The sequence below is a fragment of the Podarcis raffonei genome, chromosome 11, assembly GCF_027172205.1.
Source record: "Podarcis raffonei isolate rPodRaf1 chromosome 11, rPodRaf1.pri, whole genome shotgun sequence".
NCBI classification, from domain to species: domain Eukaryota; kingdom Metazoa; phylum Chordata; class Lepidosauria; order Squamata; family Lacertidae; genus Podarcis; species Podarcis raffonei.
This window is the reverse complement of record NC_070612.1, coordinates 65,790,744-65,813,070: the sequence shown is the minus strand read 5'-3', so window position 1 is coordinate 65,813,070 and position 22,327 is coordinate 65,790,744. Positions and strand designations below refer to the sequence as shown.

The window sequence follows — 22,327 nt, the reverse complement described above, 5'->3', positions numbered from 1 at the left end:
TGGGACTGAGAGAGCAGCAGAGGAGGACTCTCTGTGGTGGGATTGTAGCAAAAAATTTTGAAAATTGGGAAATGATATATAATGAGTTGAAGAAAATGTTCCATTTAACATTTGTAAAAAAAAACCTGAAGCATTTTTGTTAGGGATTGTAGGAAAAGACCTGCCAAGGAAATTGAAAAATATTTTCATGTATGTGACAACGGCAGCAAGAGTTTTAATAGCACAAGGATGGAAGAATGAAGACACTCCGACTAAAGAACTGTGGCAGGACAGGAACGGAGATCTGAGACTGTGTGCATTTCATTCGCGGAAGTTGGGAAAGAGAATTGCTCGCCATAAAGGAAGCTCTGGGCGTGTGGAGGCATCTGCTCAAAGCGGCCCAACACCCAATAGAGGTGCACATCGACCACAAGAACTTGGAGTACTGGAGAACTGAGAGGCACCTGAGACAGATCTGATGGGCAGAGTTTTTTGCCCAATTCAACTTCCGGATAAGATATGTACCGGGACACCAAAATCAGAGAGCAGATGCTCCGTTCCAAAAGCCTGACTACTTGGAGGGAGAGCCAGACACCGGGTTGAAATATATGTTGAAACCAGACCAACTGCAACTGGCAGCGGCATGGGTAGTGGACCTCGCAAAGTTTAAGAGGCAGACGGTAGCGGATGAGTTCGTATGAGATAAAGTAGAAGCAATGTGAGGAAATGGGGACAGTGTTGAGGGCTTCAGTGAGAAAGACGGTTTACTGTTCAAGGGGGAGGCACTCTGTTTCGGCGGAAGAACTTCGGGCTTGAGTGCTACAAGTGTCATGATAACCCTATGGTGGGTCATTTTGGATACTACAAGGCACTGTATCAGCTCACGAGGCGATTCTGGTGGCCAAAAGTGCGAGAAGAGACAAAAGAGTATGTGAGAGTGTGAGAAACCTGCCAGCGGGCAAAAACGCTGAGGGAAGCACCTTCCGGATTGCTACAGCTGCTTCCCACCCCGCAAGGACCTTGGGAGACAGTCGCAATGGATTTCATCACAGATCTGCCAGAGTCAAGGAAACAGACTGTGATATGGGTGGTGGTGGTGGACTTATTCACAAAAATGGCGCAGATGTTGTGGACCACGTGTTTAAGTTGCACAGATTGCCATTGAGGGTTATTTCAGACAGAGGTACACAATTCACTTCGCTGGTTTAGAAGATGATACAGCTGTTGGACATGGAAGTGTGCCTGACCTCATCAAGACACCCTCAAACCAAAGGAGAGTTGGAAAGAACCAATGCGACGCAGCAACAGTACCTTTGCTGTTATGTTAATTATCAGCAGAAGGGCTGGGTGGACAAGTTGGGACTGGCAGAGTTCGCCTACAATAATGCTGTGCCGCGTCAACCCAGCAAGCTCCATTTGTAGCCTACAGACAACTACAGACAACACCTAAGAGCATTCCCAGACCCTTGGAGTAACCTGTCGGTGTCGGCAGCAGAGCACCTTGTGGAAGAAATGCAGACCTTACACGGATTATTGAGGGAGCAGCTAGACACCACCAAGGCAGTGTACAAGAGGAGTGTAGACAAGCATAGACGGTCAGGGCCTGCGATCAAGGTGGGAGATCAAGTATGGTTGTACACCAAGGACTTGCCTCAGAAAGGGAGGTGCAAGAAGTTAGGACCACGAAGGGTAGGGCTGTTTGAGGTAGTGGAACAAATTAACCCTGCATCGTTCCAGCTCAAACTACCAAATTCTATTAAAATACACCCCATATTCCATAGGGCTCTCCTATCACCGATCACACCAGCCCATCAATATCAGAAACCTAGACAACCTCCCCCACCACAGGTAATGCTGGAGGGAGAGGAGATATATGAGATAGAAGCACTATTGGATTCTCAGCTCTGCAGGAGGAAGCTGCAATACTTAGTTGCCTGGAAAGGTTATGGGCCTGAGGATAATTATTGGCAGAGGGCAGAGGATGTGCATGCCCCATTACTGCAGAGAGAGTTCCACCACTGTTTCCTGCACAAGCCCAAACAAAGAGGGTGGAGGGAGGAGTTTACTAGTAGCAAGGAAGCAGACTAGGTTACTAGTAGCAAGGAATCTCCAGAGGAAGAGGAATTGGCTGCACCTGAGTGTCCACCTCCAGAGGAGGAGGAATTAGCTGCATCTGAGACACCAAGGAGGCAATTAGAGCAGAGGTGGGCAAGGACGTGGCGTATATCTGGCCTGGGAAGGGTCAGAAGCCAGTCGAGTCAACTGACTCCAATGGCGAAGGATGAGTTGTGGAAGCTTGGACTGCTGTAAGCCTGTTATTGAGAAATAAACCTCAACTACTTAAACTGCCAGCGTCTTGTGTGGGAGAAGCACTAAACCTGACATTGCCCAAGATTGGTAGATTTGAGACTGGGCAATAGTTGGCCATATTGGCTGGGTGTAAAGATCTTTTTTTAAGAAGCGTTTTAATGACTGCCTCTTTCAGCAGGTCTGGGAAGGCTCCCTCCCAGAGGGAAGCATTCACTACCCCGCAGTACCCATTGCCCAGCCCTTCCCGGCTCGCTTTTATTAGCCAGGATGGGCAAAGATCAAAGAGACAGGTGGTCGGTTTCACTTATCTAAGCAGCCTGTCCCCTTCTTCGTAGGTAACAGATTGGAATTGATCCCATGTAACATGACTAGACAGGACTCCAGCACTCTCCCACCCCGGCCCTGCTCCCACAGTGGAGTCTACCTCCTTCTGAATCTGAGTGACTTTATCTGCAAAAAAAATTGCGAAAGCATTGCAGGAGATCTTGGGGTCTGTACCAGGCTCCGGCGATGAAGGTGGTTCCAATAAATTGTGAACCACCTGAAAGAGTCTCCTGTTGTTGTTTTCTGCAGATGCAACACAGGTGGTGAAGAAGGTCCTCTTCACCATCGCCATTGCCACTTGGTAGGCTCCAGATTGAGCTCTAGGCCGTGTCTGGTCTGATTCAAAACGAGTTATCCGCCACCAGCACTCTAGCTGTCTCAGCGATTGTTTCATTGCCCTCGGCTCAGGGGAAAACCATGGTGCTGTCCAGACTCCATGCAATCGGAGAGGGTGCTTCAGAACCAGACAGTCAATAGCCCTGGTTAACTCCGCATTCCAGAGGACAACGAGGGAATCAGCTGAGAGGCCATCAACATTGGATAAAACATGCCCTACCAATCTCTGGAAGCCAACTGGATCCATTAAGTGGCAGGGGTGGACCATCCGAATCAGTCCCACCTCCCTGCAGAGGGGATGGGTCGCAAAGAAGTCCAGTTGCACCAGGAAGTGACCTAACCATGGCACTTCTTTTGTTTCGCTTTTACTTAGTGTCAGATCACCCACAACTGTAGAAGTGAACACCAGGTCTAATGCATGTACACGGCTATGAGTTGGGCCAAACTTATTCAGGGACAGCCCAATGGAGGCCATGCTTTCCACGAAGTCCCACGTGCCCCCTTGTAAGTTCGTGTTGGCATGGATGTTAAAATCCCCCAGGACAACCAAACTAGATGTCTTCAGCAACACATCCGCCACAACCTGAAGCAGCTCGGGGAGGGAATCCTTGGTGCAGCAGGGAGGTTGGTACACGAAAAGGAATCCTGTACTGCCCCTATTGCCCAACTTCCAGAACATGCACTCAGAAAACTGGGTCTTCCCAATAGGATGCCCAGTGTAAACTACTGTATTTTTTGCACCATAACACTCACTTTTTGCCTCCTAGAAAGTAAGGGGAAATGTCTGTGAGTGTTATGGAGCGAATGCCTACGGATGGCGGGGGGATCTGCTGCAGTCGTGAGCAGAGGATCCATGGTTCCCCTTCCTTCCCTCCTCCGTGGCTTGCTTTGAAATAGCAAAGCGGGAGAAGACCCGCTGAGTGGGGAGGAGAGAGGGACAGAGAGCCTGCTTGCTTTAAAGGAGCAAAGCGGGAGAGGAGAGGAGCCTTCTCCTCTTATACCCCTCTTCTGCATTATTAACAGCATCCTTCTCCACCCACCCCACGCGTGTTCCTTGTCCCTTGAGTGCTTTTCCTTCCCTCCCCACTTAAAACATGGTTACAAAGCACGGATCCACATGGATCCTCAGGATTTTTGCACTGGGTCACCCCAAATTCACCATCAGATCACATAGCATGTCCATGGCTACAGCTTGCACCAAAAAAATCACGCACCCACTGTTGCCTGGGGCCGCAGTGGTGCAAAAACGTGGTTACAAAGCATGGATCCACATGGATCCTCAGGATTTTTGCATTGGGCTACCCCAAACTCACCGTCAGATCACATGTCTGTGGCCACAGCATGAACCACAAAAATCATACATCCGCTGTTTCGTTTAGAATATTTTTTTCTTGTTTTCCTCCTCTAAAAACTATGTGCGTGTTATGGTCGGGTGCATGCTATAGAGCGAAAAATACGGTAGTGACTTCCAACCAACCAAGTCTCTGTCACACATGTCAGGTCAAATCCTCCATCCACAATCAGGTCGTGGATGGCAGTGAATCACTGACCTGGCATTGCAGAGCAACACTTTCAGGTCATGTGGGTTTCCCTTGCTGATTCCAGTATCTTTCCGGTCAGGACCAGACCTGGAGGCAGGGATAGTCTTCAAAAAACAACTAAACCTGCCTCTTCAGTAATGACACGGTCTGGTCCTGGCATAACGCCTCCTCTTGCGCGTGATCACTGAGATCGGAAAATAATAAAATAATATAATATTTTTAAAAACCCACCATTTGAGGTGCAGCAGATTAAGAACACTTTTTAAAATTTTAAAAACATTTTTGCCACTTGCTGCAGAGAGCTGCTCAGGGTATTAGTGAGTGTAGCCCCCGCCCCCTAGGCCCAATGGAATTGGCTAGAGGAGGGAGCGGTCTTCCCAAACACTCACAGGAGCAGCAGCAGTGCTCTGGAGCCATCTCTGGAGCCTCTTAAGCTGTGGCAGTGAACAAATTTCACCTGCCCGCAAAGAGGCCTGAAGGTGCTTTGCTTTACCTGCTCCAGTTGTCGTCCCAATAGCTGCAGTTGGGCTTCTCCAGACAGCCAGGTGCCATGGCTGGGTAGGAGGCTGAGTTGGCCAGCGAAGACAGAAGCAACAGCCCCGGCGGAGGAGCCGTGGATGGAGGTAGGGCAACTGGGGCATCGCTGGAGCTTTTACTCACCACCTGCTGCTGCTGCTGCTGCTTCCGCTTCCTGAGAGGAATCGCAGAGAAGACAGAGCCACCCGCCAACGCACAAGCGACGGCCGCAGCCACTGCAACAACCCACCTGAACGCCATGGGAGGAATGAAGGAGGGAGGCAGGCAGGCAGGTGGCAATGAAAAAAGCGTGCGGAAAAGGGGCACGGAGAAGAAAGGAAGGGCAGACTGAGGAAGGAGGAGGAAAGCGCAGCAGCAGCAGCAGCAGCAGCTGGCAGCCAGTGTCACACACCCCCTTCACAGCGTTGCCCAGCGTGGGACAAGATTGCTCTGTCCCTGAGGAGTAAAACAACGCCATGTGAGGGAGAGGGAAAGTACATGCGTGCTGGCAATCCACGTGGCAATTCCCGGACCATCCGTGGGCCGGATCTAGAAGGCAATTGGGCCCAACTAAAGAATCATGGCAAGGAAAATTGATGGACTATGCAGAACTGGCAAAATTGACATATAAGCTATGGGACAAGGATAACTGTAACTTTAAGGATGAATGGGAACCTTTCACAAAGTATCTGAAGACGCAACAAAGCGAATTGGACTCCTTGGCAGGTTTTGAATAAACATCCACAATTTTTTTTACTGATAATAATCAGCTAAAAAGTTTGAGTAACATGCAGAAAATAGCAATATTAGAGAAACCAAAGACTGGAACTGAGGGAAGTCAAGAGGTGTGGGGGGGGGTTTCTGGGGGGGAGGGGGGAGGGAGGAAAAATGGGGGGGGGAAATAAGGATATGTTTTTGGATAATATGTCTTGTTATAACTTTGAATAAAAAAAATAAAATAAAAAATAGAAGGCAATTGGGCCTGATCTGGCCTGCGGGCCTTAGTTTGCTGACCCATGCCATAGATAACCTTACTTGTTATGATATGTAACAGGTGTGCAAACTTCTGCAACAAATTCTGGACCTGAGGATTTCCCAAAAATGACCTACATGACAAAACATAATACATTAAACAACGTTAATTAAAAAGTGACCAAGACATAAAGATATGGTTATAACATAATGCGTCAGTATTAAGCATTCATTTGAAGACAGGGTCAGGTTTGGATCAGGCTCAGGTCATGTAAATGCTAATTTAAAATATAAAAACTAAAGTTGACTTGTTAACAGAAATGGCTTTAATTGGTAGTACATGAACATTTTAAAAATATTTATTATTGCATTTAGATCTCACCATAGTTGATTTCAGCTTTTATTAGCTCGGCTACTATCTGATCTGTTTTGCCACCTAGTAAATATATGTTGTTATAAATTGGCTCAGTCTTACCCTGAAATTAATGGACTACTTTTAAATTTAAAATGCTGCCTATTTTTATTTTGGCTAGAAATGTACAATAAACAATCTTACCGGCATTGCACAGGCAGGGTCTTCTCCACACATAAACTGTATCTTAATGGTAATATTCCGGCCTGAAGCCAGGCGGTTTGCAAAATTCAGCCGTTGTGGATACACATATAGAAGATTTCTGGGGGGAAATGAAATTTCAGAAAACCAAGAGATAATTTTATGTCACTTTTGTATTTGTTTAGAATTCTGTCCTGCCATTTGATACCCCAAATATTCCTGATGCAGCATATGTGGAAGGAGTTGAGGTGTCACTCCTGACGGTTTGAACTTGACCCACACTGCACCAACTTGGGCCCCACACCGTGGGTGCCCAGCATGCACACACTGCGTGTTCCAGTGCCACCCACCTGGACCGGGGCCTGCACCTCTGCCATGAGGACTCTGGCCACTGCGCAACCTCCATCTGTGGCCATAGTGGGCCCCAACAAAGGCCCCATGATGAAGACATAGGCCCCAGCCCAGTCACCACCATGGCACCTGAGTGCTGGAGTTAAGGCGGTGCTGGTGAGTGGCAGTGGCAGGGGAAGAAGGCTGGGCGGTAGTGGCAGGGCGGAATGCTGGGTGGTGCTGGGGCGCCGCAGTGGTGGTGGTGGGGCAAAGCTAGTGGGCGGCAGAGGCTGGGCACCCACAACAAAAGAATTGTGGGTGCCAGGCACCCAGTGCCCGCTGAAGTTGGCACCAGTGCCCATGACTCACTTCTATAAAGCAGCTTGATAGACCTCCATCTTGCTATTAGACATTAGCATCACATTCTCCCATATCCTTTTGGAGAACTGAGCCAGACAAAGGCCGCTGGCCTCCTTGGCATTTCTCTGGATTATTTGGGGGTGGGCAACAGAGGAATGTATAAAAAAGGTAAAGGTACCCCTGCCCGTACGGGCCAGTCATGACCGACTCTGGGGTTGCGTGCTCATCTCGCTTAAGAGGCCGGGAGCCAGCGCTGTCCGAAGACACTTCCGGGTCACGTGGCCAGCGTGATGAAGCTGCTCTGGCGAGCCAGCACCAGCACAGCGCACGGAAACGCCGTTTACCTTCCCGCTATAAAGCGGTACCTATTTATCTACTTGCACTTAGGGGTGCTTTTGAACTGCTAGGTGGGCAGGAACTGGGATGTATACTTTGATCCAAATTATTGATTTTAGAAGCAAAAGTTGCAGGAAGGAAACAGGGATTGCAGAGATTATGCTGGGAGACTCTCTGAATGTGTGTGTTGAATGCAAATTATGCATGTATGTCTCTCTGTGTGATGAATGCATGCATTTGAGTGGGATGTGCTGTACTGTGTGTGTGTACATGCACACACAGTGAGTAAGATGGGGATGCCCACTTTTGTCTTGGTCACACCCACTGCTGGCTTGCGACCCCCAGAGGAAATCTGGCCTTCAAGCAAAAATTAATAATCTTCATCTGTATTCTAGGACTTGCACCCCAAATTACTGAGTACACAGAACAGTGGTATGGAAACAGTAGGTTAGGCAATTTCAGTGATTTCTACTAGAGAAATAAAACTTTGGCAGGCCTCTGCAGGGAGGTGGGACAGATTCGGATGGTCCGCCCCCACCACTTAATGGATCCAAATGGTTTCCAAAGAGGGGTAGGGGATGTTTTATCCCATGTTGATGGCCTCTCAGCTGATTCCCTGGTGGTCCTCTGGAATGCAGAGTTAACAAGGGCTATTGACTGTCTGGCTCCGAAGCACCCTCTCCGATTGCATGGAGTCCGGACAGCCCCATGGTTTTCCCCAGAGCTGAGGGCAATGAAACAATTGCTGAGACAGCTAGAGTGCTGGTGGCATTTTGAATCGGACCGGACACGGGTTAGAGCTCAATGTCGAGCCTACCAAGTTGCGACAGTGATGGCGAAGAAGACCTTCTTCACCGCCTCTATTGCATCTGCAGAAAACAGTAGCAGGAGACTCTTTCAGGTGGTGTACAATTTAGTGGAACCACCTGCTCCATCGGGGCCCAGTACGGGCCACATGATCTCCTGCAATGATTTTGCAAAGTTTTTTGCAGATAAAGTCACTCAGATTCAGGGCCAGGGTGGGAGAGTGCTAGAGCCCCATCTAGTCTCTTACCTCTGAGGATGTGGACAGGCTGCTTAGACAAGTGAAACCAACCACCTGACTCCTTGTTCCTTGCCCATTCTGGCTTATAAAAGCAAGCTGGGAAGAGCTAGGTAATGGGCTTGGCGGGGTGGTGAATGCTTCTCTCTGTGAGGGAGCCTTCCCAGACCCCCTGAAAGAGGCGGTTATCAAACCGCTTCTTAAAAAAACATCTTTAGATGCGGCCAATATGGCTGTGCTGGTCCTGAGGGTTAACCGTGCAGCGAGGTCTGAGTCCAGTCCGAGGTCGAGGGTGCAGTACGGAGGCTGTCCGTCAAAGCTGAAGCTGGGTCCAAGGCAGGGAGTCAGGTGAGGTCAGGAACTCTGGCAGAAGAGCAGGACAGGGTGCAGGCAGGAACAGGCTACCAACAATGTTGCTCCTGCAACCTGGGACTGGGGCTGGCTGGCTTTTATCTGCCCCGAGGCATAGGGCGGCCCCGGTCCACAGGTGACTCGCCTCTCCTGGCCTGGAGGCGAGCACTCCTCCTGCGGGAACTTAGTTCCCTCTGTCTCTCTGCCCTAAGCCTCTGCAGCTTGGGAGAGGCTAGAGGGTTACCGGACCCAGAGGCAACCTCAGCTTCCCCTGACAGGGCTGAGAGTGGAGCACCTGCAGGCAATGGGTCCTCCATCACCTCAGGAGCCAGAGCAGACTCAGCTGGTGCCTGCACGTGAAGATCCAGCACAGGTGAGGACCCTTCAGGCTCAAGCCCCAGCCCTGGCTCAGCTGGTTCTGGAGGCGGGGACTCCTGTGTAGGCTGGGATTCCTCAGGTTCAGCCTCCGAGTCCGAATCCCAGGCCATCACAATGGCCAACTATTTCCCCGTCTCAAATCTTCCATTCTTGGGCAAGGTGGTTGAGCGAGAGGTTGCTGAACAACTCCAGGCACACCTGGAAGAAGTGGACCATTTGGATCCCTTCCAGTCGGGAGTCAGGCCTCATCATGGGACTGAAACTGCCTTGGTCGCACTGGTCAATGATCTCCAGCGGGCTAGGGACAAAGGTGAGAGCTATTTCCTAGTTCTGCTGGATCTCTCAGCGGCTTTTGATATTATCGACCATAACATCCTTCTGGACCGTTATACAGTGGTTCCGCTCCTTTCTCCTGGGCCGTGTTCAGAAAGTGGTGGTGGGGGGGATGAGTGTTCAGACCCCTGGGCTCTCACTTGTGGGGTGCCTCAGGCTTCTGTCCTCTCCCCCATGCTTTTTAACATCTGCATGCAGTCACTGGGAGAAATCATCGGGGGTTTGGGCTGGGTGTTCATCAGTATGCGGATGATACCCAGCTCTACCTCTCTTTCAAATCAGAACCAGTGAAGGTCCTGTGTGAGTGTCTGGAGGTGGTTAGAGGATGGATGGCGGCCAACAGATTGTGGCTGAATCCTGATAAGATAGAAGTATTGTTCTTGAGGGACAGGAGGTGGGCAGGTGTGCAGGACTCCCTGGTCCTGAATGGGGTCCTGAATGGGGTAAATGAAGGACTAGGTGCGCAGCCTGGGAGTCATTTTGGACTCACAGCTGTCCATGGAGGCGCAGGTCAATTCTGTGTCCAGGGCAGGGTATAAATAAGTTGTTGTTGTTGTTGTTGTTTTGAATGCAATGGGTGTTAATATCTGGCATGCACACCCTCTTAACATTTCACAGGTGGAAATGAGCACAAAATGTACTGTGTAAGACTCTTGTTTTCGTGTCAAGGATCACTACCACATTGCCCATCCACTGCACATTCCAAAAGTCTCAGCCATTTATAAGCTGTATTCATTCATTCATAGCCTATTCTGCACACATGTATAAGCAAACAGCACACTGAATAGACACAAGTGTTTTACTTATTTGCCTGATGATAGGCTGCTGACTATTCAAAACAAACCTCATCAGTTGAATTGTGCAATTGCAGGCAGTGTGCTGGATGATGTATTAAGTGTTCATGAACATGCATTGGCATGCACACAGACTCAGGACAGATGGCAGTTGTCTTCCGTACCCCCTGCCTAGTCTCACAGACTTAACCTTTCAAGACCAGGAGGTAAGATGGGGAGGAGGTCCAAGCAATTCTTCTTACCAGTATTTTAGAAGAGCATCCCCCCACTCCTAATCTCTCCAAATGTGGACAACCATACATAACCAGAAGTCAGTGGCTATCCTGGGTAAATAAAGACAGTTGGGATATTTGCAGAGGGGCACTGAACATACAAGGAGGACATTTTTAATCCTTTCAAAAACCACTTAACATTTTATCCCGAATGTTCACAGTTGCAGCAATTCTCAAAAAAGGAGGCAGATTTCTTTATGGAAATGCAGTGGCTCCCAGGAAAGGGGCAAGACTTTTCTCAAATCCTCTCTCAGGGTGCATCTTGACTGGGCCACCCCACCCCACATGCAATAGTTCTTCTCTGTCACTAGAATTACCACAAATAAAGTTTGAGGAGGCATTCAGCAACCTCAGCTAGTTATACTTCAACATTTATTGTCTGATTAACTTTGCTATGAATTACTTTCCCCGTATGTCTTCAACAGCATTACCTGGTAATGCCAACTAGACAAGAGGTCTAGCTCATTTGATTTAGATGTGGGTCCTAATCCAGGAAGAGAATGGATTTACCTTGTTCATGTTAATCCTCTTACCTATATACAGTATGGGGGACATAGACTTCTCGTACTGGAAACTCCAGAATCTCTTTATGAGGCCGGCTGCGGTTTTCAGGGAATGGCTTCACCAGCAACAACTCTGGGCTGAGACAGCAACTGAGACCTTCTGAAGCAGGGGAGATCTCCAACTTGAGCAATCCTTTAAACAAAATATAGTAACATGAAAGACAAATGCTTTATTAAAAATAAACAAGACAGAAGAAAATGCCAAATCTAACAAATGAGACAGGTCAATACACTCTGATTCACATATAGTCTCAGCATGTACACAGCCTGAGATGGCTGAGAGTGTGAACACTGGGTACACCATCCTCCACAGGATATTTAGCAGGTGATTCTCACAGGACCACCTGCCATATGATGCAGTGGGGAACAAATGGGAATGGGGAGGAAAGGTAAAACATTGATTAGGGGAAATTATAATCACATGACATGAACTGGGGTAAGGTAGCCTCAGCCTCAGCCCAGGAGAAGGAATGCTAAGAGAAGCCTGGGGTGGCAAGGAGAACAAATGAATCCTTCAAGGCAAATACTCCAGCACAAATCCCCAATAGCAGGAATACTGCTTGCCTGCTCCAACACCTGAGGAATCCCAAGAAACAAACTTGGCCAGGTTTGGATAATCTTTCTCAGCTTGACAAACCAGGGTTTATGAAGCAGGGAAGGCGTGCTGTGCGGAATGCTCTTCCTTCAGCCATCATCTTTAAGTATTTCATTCCTGACTTGTATTAATCCCAATTTCCTCACTGCGTCCAAAATGGTGGACAGTGGCTTAATGTCAGTGAACAAACCAGGATAATAAGCCATCGCTTATGGAGCTGGGAAAGCCTGTCTGAATCCAGTCACTGTATATGGCTGGACCTAGCTTTATTATTAAAAGTACCTGGTATAGATTTCACTCTTCTCTGCAAAGAAGACGATCTCTTGTAATCAGCTAAGAACTTGAATAAGTCTTCATCAGTCAGCCGATCTCCTTCCTGTAAACAGCGAGAAATTTGATAACAGTCTCACAATTTTATATATATAATCAATATAGTTTTCTTTGCAGCTAACTATATATGAAACACTATGACATAATGGCCCCTTCATGGATCACTGCCTTGCCGTGGCGAAGGGGCTTGAATAACTCAGAAAAGCTATGAACTATGCTATGCAGGGCACCCAAGATGGACAGGTCATAGTGGAGAGTTTTGACCAAACGTGATCCACCTGGAGTAGGAACCGGCAAGCCACTCCAGTATCCCTGCCAAGAAAACTCCATGGACAAAGACAACAGGCATATAAAAGTTATGATGCTGGAAGATGAGCCCCTCAGGTCGGAAGGCGTCCAACATGCCACTGAGGAAGAGCGGAGGACAAGTACAAGTAGATTCAGAGCTGATGAAGCGGCTGGGCCAAAGCCGAAAGGTCGCTCAGTTGTGGATATGCCTGGAAGCGAAAGGAAAGTCTAATGCTGTAAAGAAAAATATTGCATAGGAACCTGGAATGTAAGAACCATGAACCTGGGTAAGTTGGATGTGGTCAAAAATGAGATGGCAAGGATAAATATTGACATCCTGGGCATCAGTGAACTAAAATGGACGGGAATGGGCGAATTCAGTTCGGATGACCATTATATCTACCACTGTGGGCAAGAATCCCATAAAAGAAATGGAGTGGCCCTCATAGTCAACAAAAGAGTGGCGAAAGCTGTACTGGGATGCAATCTCAAAAATGATAGAATGATCTCGATACGAATCCAAGGCAGACCTTTTAACATCACAGTAAGCCAAGTTTATGCACCAACTACTGGTGCTGAAGAAACTGAAATTGAACAATTCTATGAAGACTTACAACACCTTCTAGAAATGACACCAAAGAAGGATGTTCTTCTCATTATAGGGGATTGGAATGCTAAAGTAGGGAATCAAGAGATAAAAGGAACAACTGGCAAGTTTGGCCTTGTAGATCAAAACGAATTCTACAAGGAAGGCTCAAGCAGTATGTGGACCGAGAACTCCCAGAAATGCAAGCTGGATTTAGAAGAGGCAGAGGAACCAGAGACCAAATTGCAAACATGCGCTGGATTATGGAGAAAGCTAGAGAGTTCCAGAAAGACATCTACTTCTGCTTCATTGACTATGCAAAAGCCTTTGACTGTGTCGACCACAGCAAACTATGGCAAGTTCTTAAAGAAATGGGAGTGCCTGATCACCTCATCTGTCTCCTGAGAAATCTCTATGTGGGACAAGAAGCTACAGTTAGAACTGGATATGGAACAACTGATTGGTTCAAAATTGGGAAAGGAGTACGACAAGGCTGTATATTGTCTCCCTGCTTATTTAACTTATATGCAGAATTCATCATGCGAAAGGCTGGGCTGGATGAATCCGAAGCCAGAATTAAGATTGCCGGAAGAAATATCAACAATCTCAGATATGCAGATGACACAACCTTGATGGCAGAAAGTGAGGAGGATTTAAAGAACCTTTTAATGAGGGTGAAAGAGGAGAGCGCAAGATATGGTCTAAAGCTCAACATCAAAAAAACTAAGATCATGGCCACTGGGACCATCACCTCCGGGCAAATAGAAGGGGAAGAAATGGAGGCAGTGAGAGATTTTACTTTCTTGGGATCCATGATCACTGCAGATGGTGACAGCAGCCACGAAATTAAAAGACGCCTGCTTCTTGGGAGGAAAGCAATGACAAACCTAGACAGCATCTTAAAAAGGAGAGACATCACCTTGCCAACAAAGGTCCATATAGTAAAAGCTATGTTTTTCCCAGTAGTGATGTATGGAAGTGAGAGCTGGACCATCAAGAAGGCTGATCGCCGAAGAATTGATGCTTTTGAATTATGGAGTTGGAGGAGACTCTTGAGAGTCCCACGGACTGCAAGAAGATCAAACCTATCCATTCTGAAGGAAATCAGCCCTGAGTGCTCACTGGAAGGACAGACTGTGAAGCTGAGACTCCAATACTTTGGCCACCTCATGAGAAGAGAAGACTCCCTGGAAAAGACCCTGTTGGGAAAGATGGAGGGCACAAGGAGAAGGGGATGACAGAGGACGAGATGGTTGGATAGTGTTCTCAAAGCTACCAGCATGAGTTTGACCAAACTGTGGAAGGCAGTGGAAGACAGGAGTGCCTGGCATGCTCTGGTCCATGGGGTCACGAAGAGTCGGAGACGACTAAATGACTAAACAACAACATGACATAGTGGGTGACTTAGGTTTGGTAGGTATCAATGTTCCATGTTCATGTTTATTATGTACCTTGATACTAATTATGTATCACTGTTAAATACCACTCACTTGTGTTCACTTACAAAAAAGGCATTCAAAAAAATTATCAAAAAGAAACGCACAATCACAAAAACTAAGCAAAATGCAATATATTCAAAATTTTACTCATTTTGAAAGGTACATAATTTGAAAAAGTAGGTTTGATGGGAGCCAAGTTATTTTAACTGCCTTGACAGAGGAGAACTTTTGTCTACTCAAAATAAGTCCTGCTGAATTCAATGGAGCTTATTCCCAGGGAAGTGGGGCTAAAGTTGCAGCTTAAACAATTCATAATTCTGCAACAGAATTAAAAATGCTGAACTTTTTTTGTTTTCAATATTTATTAGACAAGAAAAACTCAGAAATTGCATACTGGTATTTTTAATTTCCTCTACATTACTACACAAAAATACAGTGGTAAAAGTACTCCTCTTACTTTTCATGCTATTTTGTTAGGCTACTTGTTTCTAGGTGACTGGAGGGAGGAAACCATAAAAATCTTGAAGATGTCAGTCTATACTATACCTGTTTAAAAAATGTGCTGAAAGTCAGAGTGGTGTTTTTGAAGGTTGGCAAGGCAGGAACATCCTCCAATCCAAGGCTTCTTTCAGAAAGTCTTCTACCTTGCATTGCCATTGATTTTCTGTCACCAGTGGACCCTTTGCCTTCAGAGGAAAAAATTCAAATGCATCTTAGTTTCAATAAAAAAATGAATCACTTTACTATTGTTATGTTGCACACTTTCGGGATGTAAAAAACTGAAAGACCTCCTCATTTGCTTACATTTTCCATCACCTCATCTTGAAGCTGCAAGATATCACTTAATGCAGAATCAAACAATTGTATCCTATGTTTTAGCATGTGATAAGATTGCAAATTTTATTAACATATACATATATATATTTCAAAGAAGCAAGTCTTACATTTAAGTAGTATATAAATCAATAAAGAATATCACATACTTAATTCAAGAAAATTGTAAACACCTCCTGTCAGGGAAGAGTTAGAGTTAGAAGTTTCCAGTTTCCCAGAGGGAGAATGTTTTCCCCAAGGGGGGGAGGAGAGCAGTGAATCTAACAGAAGAGAGCAACAGGAACAACAGGGAGGGAATGGCTGTTCACAGGAAAGGAAAGGATTAAGTCCTATCTCAGATTCGGAGGAGGGAAGATATAAGCCAGCTCTAGCCAGGAGGTTAGAAAAAAGAGCAGGAAAGCGAAGGGAAGGGCGCCTTCGCCATTTTGAGGGTGGCTGGTCATGGAGAAGCAGAGCTCAGAAGGTATCTGAAAGAAGTGACTCTGAGGAAGAATAGTTAAAGAACCGTTTATAAGATTGTTTTGTTAATACGCAATAAAAAGTTCTAAAAGAACAAGAAGCGTTTGTGTGGTGATCTGAAGAGGACAACGACCAGGCCTGACAGAATACCTTCTGCTCTGCGCCTCTTCACTATAAGTAAAGAAGGAGAAGCCAAAATGGAGGGAGCTGTGGCACCAGTTGGGCAAGGAGAAACCCCAGCGCTCCAGCTAACATTACAGGACTTATGGCAACAGAACTTACAGTTGAAAAGTCAAGTCGACATACTATCAGCAGCATTGGGAGAACATAGAACCATGTTGCAAGCGACGCGGGAAGATAGAGTGAGTAAAACATTTACTGTACGTCCACGTAGCTTCAAGGGAGAAAGCTCTGAATACATGGCTTTCAAGACAGAATTTTTTTACATAATAGAGATAAAGGATAAAGAATTTCAATCGGAGCAAGAGAAGGTTGCTTATGTGATTCATTTCTTGGAAGGACTGTGTTATAACCCTAATATCTCGGAGGGATGTCGCCCTAGGAAATCTACAAATTTTTCTGCAGTATCTAGACACGATTTTCTTAGACCCTGCACATGAAACAACCACAGCTAGGCAGCTGTTGAGAATAAGACAAGGAAAGGACACTGTGGGAGTTTATTGGTCCAACTTTAGTTTGCTGGTGCAGAAATTAAAATGGGATCTGAATTCCCCAACAGTTGCAGCCTTTAGGGAAGGACTGAATAATGAGATTTTAGACCAATTGGCCGAAATGCCAGAACCTAGTTCCTTGGACTCTCTGGTCCGAACGTGCCTGCAATTGACCCTACGCATGGAACGGAGGGCTAGTGAAAAGAAGGAACAATGGAGACCGTGGTGGCAGGAAAACAATATTATCGAAAGTACAGAGAGCAGAGCGGGCAACGTGCCAGGACGACAGCGGCCAGAGCCCATGGAATTAGGAGCAGCCAGACCCCTCCCCGTGACTACCACTTCCATGAGAAGAGGAAATGCAGGGAGAGGAAGAGACATGAGACGTTGCTTCATCTGCGGAAAACCAGGGCATCTAGCACGACAATGTAAAGGATGGGAGTCTCTATCTGGAGCAGACATGGGAGGAGACAATTGCCTGAAGGAACTGCATCAGGGAAACGAATGTCCCTGGCTGGAAATGGGAGCTTGCAGCCGGGTGGAGGAGCAATAGAAGGCTCTCACGCGGAACCACCTATCCCAGGACTAACGGTGAAGGTGCAACTACAACTTCCCAATGGACATAGGGTCCAGGTAGAGGCGCTGTTAGACTCAGGAGCGTCAGCAGATTTCATAGACCAGAAATTGGTACAGGAACACAAAATCGCTTTGTTTACCTTTGAATTTCCCACTGCAAGTGAAAACAATCAACGGCAGACCGCTACTGTCAGGAGAAGTGACTTACGAGACTCCACCAATGAAAATGGATATGGGTCATCATTCAGAGACCAGGGCATTTCATGTGACCAAACTAGCTGGGCACCCAATGGTGCTGGGCATGAGTTGGCTCAATCGTCACAATCCGGTGATTGCCTGGCATCAAAGGTCTTTGGTTTTTGGTTTGCTCTATTGTATGACACATTGTTTGGGGCAAAAGGGAAAAATCTTGGTGGAAGTAATGGGAACAGAGGTGGAAGGGAAGTTAATGGGGAATGAAAGTGAGATTCCATCACAATATATTGCTTATCGGGATGTTTTTTGTGAAAAAGAAGCGGATAAACTTCCGCCACATAGGCCCTATGATTGCAAGACAGACCTAGTCCCTGGGGCACAGTTGCCACCAAGCAAGATATATGCCATGTCGGAAGTAGAATCTGCAGCATTGAGGGAGTTCCTGCAAAAGAATTTGCAGAGAGGTTTTATTAGAGAGTCCACAGCCTCGGGGGATGCTCCTGTCTTTTTTGTCAAAAAGAAAGGGGAGGAGGGGGCACAAAGATTAGTATGTGACTTCAGAATTCTTAACAGCCAAATGAAGCCTCGTGTGTGCCCACTGCCACGTATAGATGACCTCTTAGAAAGAGTAAGGTCAGCCAAAGTCTTTACCAAGCTTGAGCTACGGGGAGCATGTAATCTGATAAGGGTCAGTGATGAGTGGAAAACCAGTTTTTGTACTAAGTATGGTGCATTTGAATTCTTGGTAATGCCTTTTGGCTTGCAGAATGGCTCAGGGGTATTTCAAACTTTCATCAATCACGTCTTAGCAGGTATACTGGATCAGTTCTGTGTCTCTTATTTAGATGACCTCTTAATATATAGTGAAAGTATGGAGGAACAAGTAAAACATGTCACGCAGGTGTTAGAGAGATTGAGGACCAACAGGTTATATGTGAAGTTAGAGAAGTGTTAAGTTCCACACACAAAAGGTGGAGTTCCTGGGATATTGCATTTCCCACAAAGGGGTGCACATGGACACCAGTAAAGTTCAGGCAGTGGTGGAATGGGAGGCACCTAAAACTAAGAAAGATCTGCAGAGGTTTTTAGGATTTGCTAATTTCTATCATAAATTCATAGGTAATTACTCCAAAATCACAACGCCACTGACTGATTGTCTAAGGCAAGGGGCCATTCAGATGGTCTGAGGAAGCACAGAAGGCCTTTGATAAATTAAAGGCGGTGTTTGCTTCAGAAAAATATCTTATGCACTTAGATCCAAGTGAACGTATGAAGGTAGAAACTGACGCCTCTGATAGGGCTATTGGGGCTATTCTGCTGCAACAGGACAAGGAAGGGGACTGGAGACCCTGTGCATTCTACTCTAGAAAATTAAATTAATCAGAACAAAACTATACCATATTTGATAAGGAACTTTTAGCTGTGCATGCTGCCTTTAAAGTGTGGAGACATTTTCTGGAAGGGGCGTCACATCAGATGGTGGTACAAACGGATCATAAGAATTTAGAGTATTGGAGAACTGCTGGACAGCTAAACCAAAGGCAAATTAGGTGGGCGGAGTTTTTTGCTGGGTTTAATTTTAGGATTGAGTACATACCTGGGCATCAAAACGTTCGTGCAGATGCGCTATCACACAAACCTGAGTATATGGAAGGGGAAGCACCTCCCAAGTTGCAAGAAATGCTGAGATCGGATCAGTGGGGGTGTGCAGCTGTAGTAGTGGACGGCAGGGAATTCCAGCGATTGACAGTAACAGATGAGTTTGCACAAAAGAAAATGGAGGAACTGAGAAAAGGTAGAGGGGAAGAGGAAGGTTTCAAGGAAAAAGGTGGATTGTTGTACAGGAGAGGGGTGCTGTATGTACCTGAAGGTGAATTAAGAGGTAAAGTGTTGAGGCAACATCATGATAACCCGACTGCAGGACATTTTGGTAGAGAAAAGACCCTGTATCAAATCACACGGCAGTTCTGGTGGCCAAAGTTGAGGGAGGAGGTAACACAATATGTAAGAGGTTGTGAAGTATATCAACGAGCCAAGGCACCCAGAGCAGCTCCCGCAGGGTTGTTGCAACCTATGCCCATGCCCGGAAGGCCTTGGGATGTGGTGTCTATGGATTTTATAACGGATCTACCGTCATCGCATAGGCAAACAGTGATCTTTGTGGTGGTTGACATGCTAACCTAGATGGCACATTTCATACCATGTGCCAAAATTCTGACCGCGCAGGAAACTGCAAAGATGTTTTTAGATAATATTTTTAGGTTGCATGGTTTGCCATCACAAATCATTTCAGACAGAGGGGCCCAATTTACATCACAATTTTGGAGGAGGTTAATGCAGTTACTAGATGTGGAGCTAAGCCTCACGTCAGTGAGACACCCGCAAACCAATGGGGAAGCTGAAAGAACGAATGCAACACTACAGCAATATCTGAGGTGTTATGCTGGTTGTCAGCAAAGTGGGTGGTTAGAGAAGTTGAGTCTAGCAGAGTTTGCATATAATAATGCAATGCATGTGTCTACGGGCAGAGTCCCATTTGTGGCAAACTATGGCTTGCACTCAAGTGCATTCCCGGGTCAAGAGGAGCAGTTAGCAGTACCAGCAGCAGAACAAATGATAGAGGAGTTGAGGAGCATTCATGAGATATTGAAAGAGGATTTGGAAGAAGCTAAAGAGGTTTACAAGAGAGCTGCAGACAGGCATCGGCGAGTTGGGGAAGAAATTCAAGTAAAGAGCTGGGTATGGCTGTCTACCAAGGGACAACCAATACAAGGGAGGTGTAAAAAGCCAGAGCCAAGAAGATTGGGACCTTTCCAAGTAAAGGCTTAAATTAACCCAGTCGCTTTCAAGCTTCATTTACCTGAAAATATGAAAATACACCCTGTATTTCATAGATCTTTATTCTCAGTGTTTGTACCAGCACATAAGTATCAAATTTCAAGGGAACCACCTCCTTTACCCACCATGATGGGGAAGAGGAGACCAAAGTGGAAGAGATATTAGACTCGAGAATAAGTAGGAGGAAATTACAGTATTTGGTTGCATGGAAAGGGTTAGATGAGAACTCATGGGAACCAACAGAAAAAATAAACATTCCGGAATTGCAGAGAGAATTTCATAGAAAATATCCCCACAAGCCAAAACCCCATAACTGGCATCTTCAAGAAATTTTTGAAAAGACAGATAGTGAGGAAGAGGAGTTCATAGGGTTTGGTCCTTCAGAAACAGAGGAGAGTGAGGAGGAGGAGGAAGGAGGGCTTAGGGGAGGGGGTGATGTCAGGGAAGAGTTAGAAGTTTCCAGTTTCTCAGAGGGAGAAAGCATTCCCCAAGGGGGGAAGGAGAGCAGTGAATCTAATAGAAGAGAGCAAGAGGAACAACAGGGAGGGAATGGCTGTTCACAGGAAAGGAAAGGATTAAGTCCCATCTCAGATTCGGAGGAGGGAAGATATAAGCCAGCTCTAGTGAGGAGGTTAGGAAAAAGAGCAGGAAAGCGAAGGGAAGGGCGCCTTCGCCATTTTGAGAGTGGCTGGTCACGGAGAAGAAGACCTCTGAAGGTATCTGAAAGAAGTGACTCTGAGGAATAATAGTTAAGAACCGTTTATAAGATTGTTTTGTTAATACGCAATAAAAAGTTATAAAAGAACAAGAAGCGTTTGTGTGGTGATCTGAAAAGGACAACGACCAGGCCTGACACCTCCATACTTTATTCATTTCTATAACAGCCTTGCAGGAAATATAACCAGAGGCTGTGAGATTATAATTCCCCTGTTAGAGATTATAATTCCCCTAAAGGTCAAACTATGGATTGCCACAGGGGAAGAAAGCCTTCCCATAAGGGCTTGTTCCTCTCATCGCTATAAACTAACACATCAGTGAAGGCAGCAGCATGAAATTGCTGAATTACATCTCACTGAGAAGTTTAGTACTATTCCTTTGGGTCTGAACAGAGTCAATGGCTTCCCATCCAACTCTCACAACAAGTGTTAATAAAATAATCTTAGCAATGCTGCTGTAAAGGGTGACTGTGCTTATCTAGCGCACTTTTAAGCTCCAATTGAAGCCTGGAACTTTTATTTTCCTGTGGAGGGATGCATTGCCTTTGGAGAGTAACCTGTTATTTTTTGCCATACTTTTTTCTCCTTCATATACTTGTAAACTGCCAACTTCACGGATCTTCCAAAATGTGCTTTACAAATACAGGACACAAATTACATTATAATCTAGAGGCTGAAGCAAAGCCACTTCATTGACATTATATTTTTAAAACTTCCTGTTTCAATATTAATTCTTATGTACACATACATACAACATTTAAACTTACCATTTAAAACTTCTAACTCTGCTATATCTCTTTCAAGTGTTGAAACACTGAAGAAATTTGCTAAATTTATTGGAACCCAAGCAAAAGGCATACGATACTTTCCCAAACGTTGGCAAAAGGACTCAGCATGCACTTTTAATTTCTCAATTTTTTCTTTAGTCTGAAAGAAAGCAGAAAAGGGGATTAGCTAAAATAAGACATGGATCCAAACACTGTGAAAATTAGTTTGTAACACACACTAGCAACCTCTGTTAATTCCTCTATGGATGCCATAAATTAAGGTAGTTAGAACAGGGGTGGAGTGAAAAGCGAAGCGGCAGAATAGAAGAGAGAAATAGCTTCAGAAATGGGATTGAGAAGGAGAAAAGTTTGCTAATTCATTACTTTATTTTATTTATTAATCTATTTATTTCACAAGATTTATATACTGTTTTGATTGGACTCAAACCTCAAATTGGTTTATAAAAAAACCAAAATCATCAGTAGAAAAACAGATAAAAAGGACTAAGCCAAAATGTGGGGGAATGGCAGGTGGAGAGTGTAAGCAGGGAGAGCAGGAACACCCCCCCCCCCGTTATTATACATAGATAAAAACAACAACAGTCCTGAGACACTGAATTTAGACTGGAATAGGAGCGCTTTAATAATATTTCTGGTTTAAGCTTTCGCAAGCCATCTTTGACAGATGTATCAGGGAAGCAGGTGTGCATTTCATGTAAAAATCTTTTAAAAAATCATATGTA

The 22,327-nt window shown here is 45.8% G+C and overlaps 1 protein-coding gene across 4 annotated transcripts in view; it reads right to left on the bottom strand.

Moving 5' to 3' along the window:
• The window catches only part of DOCK8 (dedicator of cytokinesis 8), a 144,824-nt gene that overhangs the window by 81,745 nt on the left and 40,752 nt on the right, over positions 1-22,327 (bottom strand). For all 4 annotated transcript variants that reach the window (XM_053408025.1, XM_053408024.1, XM_053408026.1 and 1 more), the window contains 6 exons: positions 21,585-21,744; positions 15,075-15,214; positions 12,168-12,261; positions 11,261-11,423; positions 6,535-6,652; positions 6,042-6,112 (listed from right to left, as the gene is read on the bottom strand). In XM_053408025.1, coding sequence (XP_053264000.1) covers positions 6,042-6,112; positions 6,535-6,652; positions 11,261-11,423; positions 12,168-12,261; positions 15,075-15,214; positions 21,585-21,744 — 746 coding nt within the window. The remainder of the gene's footprint in view (positions 1-6,041; positions 6,113-6,534; positions 6,653-11,260; positions 11,424-12,167; positions 12,262-15,074; positions 15,215-21,584; positions 21,745-22,327) is intronic.